The sequence below is a fragment of the Seriola lalandi genome, unplaced genomic scaffold (assembly GCF_002814215.2).
Source record: "Seriola lalandi dorsalis isolate HSWRI2012SDOR001 ecotype SW California unplaced genomic scaffold, Sedor1 jcf7180002054532, whole genome shotgun sequence".
In the NCBI taxonomy this organism is placed as follows: Eukaryota; Metazoa; Chordata; class Actinopteri; order Carangiformes; family Carangidae; genus Seriola; species Seriola lalandi.
Genome location: NW_019525085.1, coordinates 221,831 through 229,639, shown reverse-complemented (window position 1 = coordinate 229,639; position 7,809 = coordinate 221,831). Strand labels below are relative to the sequence as shown.

The 7,809-nt window shown below is 41.1% G+C and overlaps 2 protein-coding genes across 2 annotated transcripts in view; both read right to left on the bottom strand.

Moving 5' to 3' along the window:
* LOC111661040 (F-box only protein 41-like) overlaps positions 1-5,254 on the bottom strand; it is an 11,565-nt gene extending 6,311 nt beyond the window's left edge. Inside the window, exons 1-6 of the mRNA XM_023414504.2 lie at positions 5,039-5,254; positions 3,211-3,382; positions 2,365-2,892; positions 2,122-2,201; positions 1,227-1,299; positions 178-420 (exon numbers count right to left, since the gene is read on the bottom strand). Coding sequence (XP_023270272.1) covers positions 178-420; positions 1,227-1,299; positions 2,122-2,201; positions 2,365-2,892; positions 3,211-3,360 — 1,074 coding nt within the window. The 5' untranslated portion in view covers positions 3,361-3,382; positions 5,039-5,254. The remainder of the gene's footprint in view (positions 1-177; positions 421-1,226; positions 1,300-2,121; positions 2,202-2,364; positions 2,893-3,210; positions 3,383-5,038) is intronic.
* Positions 3,364-7,809, bottom strand: part of LOC111661039 (F-box only protein 41-like) — a 7,213-nt gene continuing 2,767 nt past the window's right edge. The window contains exon 7 of the mRNA XM_023414503.2: positions 3,364-3,382. Within this exon, the coding sequence (XP_023270271.2) occupies positions 3,364-3,382 (19 nt within the window). The remainder of the gene's footprint in view (positions 3,383-7,809) is intronic.

Here is a 7,809-nt window from a genome sequence, read left to right as displayed (position 1 = left end):
CAAAAGAGAAAGAAGAGGTAATGAAAGAGTGAAGATTTTCCAGCATCTGGCACAAATAACTTATACCAACTATGGATATACATCACTTACATGTTTTGTAACTTGTGTCAATAAAGTTTTGTTAAGTGGATTCCACTCGTTCGTTCGAAACGAGACATTTAGTTTTTTTTTCCTCACCCGGTTGCCGATGGTTCCCTGCATCTTGCTCACAATGTCGTCGGTGCTTCCGTCCAGACTCCGCCCCCCCCGGCCCAGTACAGGTGTGTATACCTGTGTGAGCGCGTACGGGTCGACGTACACGTCCGTGTGAGCGTATCTGTCGCTGTGGTGTGTGAAGCGGTTGTGATGTGTGTGTGAGCTCAGCTGCAGTAACTGTCTCTCTGCGCGGTCGGCTCGCTCCAACAACGTCTCGATGAACACCTGGAAAACAACAACAATAATAATAATAATAATAATAATAATAATAATGAAGGTGTATAAATCTTATCTTAGATAAATTAGACACTGACTCAGACAGAGTGACAAAAGAGCAGCAGGAAAGGATTCAGTGAAGGAGAAATTACTAGAAACAAAAAGTTGTTTCTTTAACTTCAACTAATCGGGTTCAGTTTTCTACTGGAAGAATCATTTTTTTACTGCATCACATCTGCAACCTGAAGCTAACATGAACCAAACACTCTGTTCTTTTAAACTGAAGTTTGAATGTACCACTAAATACAAAACACGAGCCTCTAAACCTAAATCGGTTTGCTAACCTGACAAAGCAAAACATTTTAACCACCAAACTGAAGTGATAGTAAACTACAATTCAGTCGTTTACGTGACATGAACCAAACAAATACTAAAAAACTATTAGCCACAAAACCAGCTACTCAATCCACACCGCTAACACCGCTGTTAAATGGTTTAGCTAACCGCTACCATGTTTTAGCCACTGAACCCAGTGGGCTAACCTGATAGCCACGAAACAGGTAACTCAACCAACACAGGTGTAGCTGTTAAATGATAAAGCTAACCACTTCCATGTTTTAGCCACTGAACTGAATGAGTAGCTAACCTGAAGAAATGTCGTAGCCCCTAAAGTGAACAGCTAGCAACAGCTAGCAACAGCTAGCAGCTAGCCACATAAAGCAACAAAAAAGCAGTTTGTCTTTGTTATTTAGAATCATCAGTAAAACCAAACAATCGCTTTAATAGATTTTAGATAAATAGATTTTTAGCGCCACCTGCAGTCTGGTTTTGGCCTCTGCTTCTTTCTCTGCTGTGTCCCTCAGAAAACGCTCAATGTCCACCATCTCCCTGCAAACACACACACACACACACACACACACACACACACACACACACACACACACACACATATTACATATATTCAAAGAAGTCACAGAGGATTCTGTGATTGGCATTTTCTCGATTAATTGATTAATTGAAAATAAACATTAGTTACAGCCCTAATAGGATTTATTGCAATGCTGTTGTATTCACTGTGGCTATTATATAAGATTGTGTGGTATCGTTTTTGTCTCCGTCCCCTAACAGGGATTTAGATGCAGATAATTAAGTCACATGAAAAAACACACAAACAGCATTAAAAAATAAACAACATTATGCAGATAAATGAAGCCACAGAAACACAGTGTGTCCTCACAAAAACAAGCGCACACACCCTCGGGGCTGCAGTGCCTCACTGTCATCTTATATTAATCATCACAGGAAACCACAGCTGAGTGTGTGTGTGTGTGTGTTTGTGTGTGTGTGTGTGTGTGTGTAGTGAGGCAGACTAAACATGACGTGTCCTCTGTCTGTGCATCGTGTTGCATTTCTCTGTTCAGTACATTGTGTTTCAAACACTCTGCATTACATGATCCCTGATTCCACAGTGTATTTTAAATAATATAAATAATAATTCATCTTTCAGAAACAAAGACTAGAAATATTAAAGTCCCTTTATGCTGTATTTTAACCGTTAAATAAATATGGCTGCACTATAACAGACATGTATCTCACTGACCCTGTCTCATATAGAAATGTCATATATTCAGTTTAGTGTCACGTGTGACAAAGAACATCATCAAATATCTGAGAAGCTCGAAGAAAATCTGAATCTTTGGAAATACTGACTGTTGTCGTTCATTCAGCTCCTTCTCTTTTCCGTGCAGATCTCTCTTTAATCGCTGCATCATCTCCATGGCAGCTGAGACCTGATAGATAGAAATAAATCTCTTAAAACTCCAAAAATCAATAAATTACGTCATGTATTTAAAATGTCATGTCGGTAAAATTATGTTTAATAGCAGGTGAAATGGATATTTTCTCTAAAATACTGATACTATGGCATCATTTTAGCATCTCAGCTCCACCCACCTGTCTGGACAGGTACGCCGCCCTCTCCTCCACTTCCTGTTTCTCACTTCTCAGTCGCTCCCCCTCCCACCTCTCCCGCTCTAGCTCCGCCTCTCTCCTCTGTAGCGCCACCCTCAGCCGACCCATGCGGCGGTTGACCCTCTCCTCCACCTCCGCGAACATCCGGGCGATCTTACGGTCCAGCCCGAGCCCCAGTCGCTCCTCCAGCCCGATCCCCACCGACAGCCCAAACTCCAGGACCCCCACTTCGCCAACGTTCTTCCCAGGAAAAGGCTCCAGAGAGCCGGGGAGGGCCAGAGCGGTGGAGGGGGTCTGTGGATGTCCTGTGGAGGCGGGAAGAGTGCGATCTGAAGAGCCAAACATTTCCCTGAGCAGCTGGATGGAGGCGGACGACGAGGCGAGATCCAGGCAGGCCAGCTGCAGGGGGAAGCTGTGGGGCTCCGTGCCCAGAGAGGAGCCCTGTCTTTGGGATACAGCAGGGCCGGGGAGCGGGAGGAGGACACCTGGTCTGGAGCTTCGAACCCGAGCCTGAAATGTAAGATACAGTTAATGCTGAGCTGGCTGTGTGTGGTCAGACTAAAGGTCCAGTCGCTCCAGCAGTTTAAACAACAAGACTAGTTAATCTCAAAAGGAATCTGCACAAAGTAAATCTGGGTGATCATGATAAAAGTCCAAGGTGACATCTTTAAATTACCTTAAATTTACTGTGATATAAAACAGAAGAAACAGAACATCTGTAGCGTTGTGGTTTGGGCTGTTGGTTGGGTAAAACCAGACATTTGAAGACCTCACAAAAAATTCACCAGTGAATGAAGAGATAAATAATCATCATGATGTATGAATCACCTGCGACAGCACCAGCAGGGTCTCGTAGGTGTGTCGGCCGACCAGGTGAGCCTGGAGCTCAGGTACAGACAAGAAACGAAACTTGTCACCACAGCGAGGACAAAAGTAGGGCAGCTCCGAGGAAGAGGAGGGGGAGGAGGAGGAAGACATGATTCACCAGGGAGCTGCAGACCTGGAAGATGAAACAGGAGCACGTCAGAAAACAAAGGAGACACTGCAGCAGAGATCCTAACTGGTAGTAGAAGAAGAAATACTCCAAACGTATTCCTTCTGCAGGCAGAGAATGAGAATGAGTAAACCTGAGGAGAAACTGGGTCAGTGTGTGTGTGTGTGTGTGAGTGTGTGTGTGTGTGAGTGTGTGTGTGTGTGTGTGTGTGTGTGTGTGTGTGCTACATAATTGATTTTTTTGAAGATAAAAATTTGATGAGACTGAAACCTGCAGATTTAAAAGAGCAAAATGTTTGTGAGAGTTTAAGGACGAGTCCGTCGGACTGACACGTCCCGCTATGATCCCACAGGAGGGAGGCGGAGCTCGTCGCCTGCTGGATGTGACATTAGCGGGACATGTGTGCGAGTGTTTCCCTGTGATGCTAATTGCTAAGTGAAGCGTGCACCCTCCCCCCCGCTGACTGTATCCTCCGGTCAACCCCATGCAGAGGAATTTTAAATATGGATGAATGAGCAGGAAGAAAGAAATGTCTGGGGTGTGGACTCCCTCTCCACGTCATACAGTAGATATTTAAACCCTCAGTTTCTGTCATTGATATGTCAATTAAAGAGCTCAGACACAGGTTATTTCTTCTGGAGGCAGTTCTGCACGAGGAATTATCCGAATAAAACAGCTGTTTACGGCTTTCTCTGTTTTACGGCAGCTTCAATACAACTTTCTTGGTCGGAGACTTTAAAGTGGGACGTCCTGGTCCTGACCTTGAATGGTCCAGTACAGACCTGAAACAACTCATCAATTAGTGACGTCCAGAAAATGATTTGTAAACTATTTTAATAATCAGTTAATCATTTGTTGATTTGTTCCAGATCAGATTTGTGAGAATTACTTGCTCTTTTTCATCATTTTTAAAAGTAATTTATGTATCACATGTATTTTATATTTCTTATCTTTTCGTTTTTAAAAATCTAATTTTACAAACTAAAATCATTCATTGAGAAAATAACCAGATTTCCTAAAATATAAAAATAGCTTTCTTTTGACCAAATTAAAGGTTTTGTTCAGCACAGATAAATGATGAAAATGCTCATACATGTTGTTCTGGAGGACATTTATCAACATGTTTTAGTTTTAATTATAAACTGGATTAAAACTAGTGCATGAAAACAGGAAGATCAGTGTCGGACTGCAGGTGGAACAAGCACATTATTTCAATTTCTGAGAATTTTGTATTTTGGTGAAAATAAATCAGCTTCAATGAGAAGAAGCTGAACATAGTTATCTCAGCAATGTGATTTATTTTAGCTAACAGCTAATAGCTATTTTAACAAATGATAATAAAACTGTACTTAGATCATTAACGATCGATTAATCAGTTGAAAGATAATTAATCATTAACTATTTTAATTCTTTAAGCAGAAACTGAAAACTCATATTTTCCAGCTTTGGACTGTTGTTTGGACAAAACAAAACATTTGACGTCACCACTGTGAGAAATGTTTACTGGCATTTTTGAAATGATTTTCTTACATTTTGTACATAAACTGATTAATCGATTAATAGAGAAAATAATCCTCAGATCAATCAATAATGAAAATAATCATTAGCAAAGTCTTAATCGAAGATAAACACCTTAAATCCTTCAGTAAATAAAACTCTTACCTGTACGGGACCGTAATCTGGTGCGTCACGCTGTCAGCTTCATGCTAAAAATCCGTTGCCATGGTTTCCCGGCTTCCCGCTCTGGATTTCATTCCATGCTCGTGCGGCGGCGGATCGATCCTCTCAGTCCGGTACCGTAACGGTCTCCTGCAGGAGGAGCAGCGGCGGGAAACGCTGACCCGTGTATGTGTGTGTATGTGTGAGTATGTGTGAGTATGTGTGTGTTCCAACCGCCGCCCCGCGCGCACCGTCCCCTCCCGGCGTCTCGGCGTGCAGCTGCCGCGTGCTGCTCCTGACGTAAGAGCCGCGTGACGTGTCAGAGCTGATGTGGAGATGATGGCGGACTGCTTCATTAATTAATAATTCATGTTTTGAGACACTAAAACTCAAGAACTCCGTTTTACACCTTCACGGTCCTCTGGGAAAAACAAACTGTCGTTCCGGATTAATAACATGGAAACATCATTGACGGTTTTTCACAGAACAAACGACCGGAATTTACGTAACGACGTCATTACAACAATTAAATAATATTTTACATTTAAAGATTTCAGCTTTTGAGAAGAACTTGAAACTTTCAAGAATAAATCTGGACGAAATTAAAGTGTAAAAAGACACGTGAATACATCACAGTATATTTGTTCTATTGTTATTACTAATTAATAATAATATTGATTTAAATTAATAATTTGCATATATGATAAAATAAATTATAATAATTATTAATCTATGTATTTATTTTTCTAAAATAATATAATATATATTTAAGCAGCTGGAACGTCGATGCATTTGGATTAATAATGTAATCAGTCAGAGAAGGTGAGTTTCTACACCTGGACTTTTACTTTCAGTACTTGTAGTTCATTTAGCTGATAATACTTTTTAATTTTACTTGTATTGCAGTATTTTACATTGTGGTATTCGTCCTTCCATGTAAATAAAGATTCTGAGTGACTTTCCCATCACTGGTAACTTGTTACTGTATAAAACCAACAACACAGAGTAAAAATATTCCATTACAAGTAAAAGTAAAGTAAAGGTTTGTATCAGCAGACAAATAGTTCACATCGATCCTTTTAACCTTTTAGCTGCTAGAGTTTTATCTTTTACATTTAATTTGTATTGTGCAACGATCAGTTCAATGATAGCAACAAAAAACAGAAATGCTGACAGAAGTCTAAAGAGTGAAAACTTACTTGTTCCTCAGAGTTGTTGTGGTAGAAGCTGGAGGACTTGCAGTGCTGGCTGGTGACCACTGGAGGGCGCCAAGAGTCTGCAGAGAACAGGAAGTGTTGACTGATGTCCAGGTTACCTGGACTCGAACCATCGAGTGATGTTTGTTATTCCTCTTTGACGTAAACAACTGTTTACAGTTACTGTTAAAGCACTTTGTTTTCATTAAATGATGAAGATGATGATGATGATGGTGACTATAATGAACATGATGATGAAGAAGATTAAGATGATCAATGACAGCAGTGACAGTAATGGCTGCTGTTTGTTTATGATGATGAAGATGATGATGATAAAGATGATGAAGATGACAGTGATGAAGATCACAGTAATGGCTGCCGTATTTGTCTGTCTTCACTGGTGAAAATAAAACTGGAGGAAACTTGAGTCTCTGGGCTGCTGTTACCTTGGCAACGCAGCCTTCACAGTTCATAAAACTGGACAAACTGTTACACTGACAGAACTAATGGGACCATTTGTTGCCTGGCAACAGCAGCCTGTTGATAAATGTCACAGGAAGTACAGAAAAGTCTGTGATGAAGATGATGCTGGTGGTGATATATAGAGTGATGATGATGATGATGATGGTGGTGATGATCATGATGGTGGTGATATACAGAGTGATGATGATGATGATGATGATGATGATGATGATGATGGTGGTGATATCCAGAGTGATGATGATGATGAGGTGGACAACAATAGTGTCTTTGATTCTGATGATGATGATCATGGTGACACTGATGATACACAGGACTGTAAGATACTGTTAGTTGGTTAGTTTGTTTATGATGATGAAGATGATGAAGATGACGATGATGACGATGATGAAGATGATGAAGATGTTGAGGAAGGAGTAAACAGGACTCTCGGATACAGTTTGTTTGTTTATGAGGTGATGACGAAGATGACGATGATGGTGATGATGATGATGAAGACGATGATGATGAAGATGAGGAGGAAGGAGTAAACAGGACTCTCGGATACAGTTTGTTTGTTTGTTTATTGACAGCAGCAGCCTCCATGCAGAACGAGGGAACAATAAACCTGCACAGCCATGTGTGCTACTGAGAGCTCAGCTCACACTGAGCAGGTGCGTTTGATCTTCACACCTGGACACCGAGCCCCACCCGCCCCGACTCGACAGAATGAAAATTCTAGAACAAAGTTCATTCAGCGTCCATGACGAGGATTTACAATCATGTCATAGAAAAGTGACATCACAGGAGGAACCTGACTCCTCCTCTACAAATATACACTCTGGTTGTAAAACAGCGGCACAGGAAGAGGTAGACAACCGTCTAGAAAAATAGATTTATATCACAAACATAGAACTCCTCCATTTGTCAAATATAAAGGTTTGACATAAAAATATCTGAGTTCAACGAAACACGACATTCTGACGTCACATTCACAGAGTTTCTTCACTGTTCACATCCTCATGCACAAGAACTAAAGTCGTATGTTACAGCAGAACTTTCCTTCAGACGGACCGCTCCTTTAAAGTCCACCTGTCCACCTGCCCACCTGTCCACCTG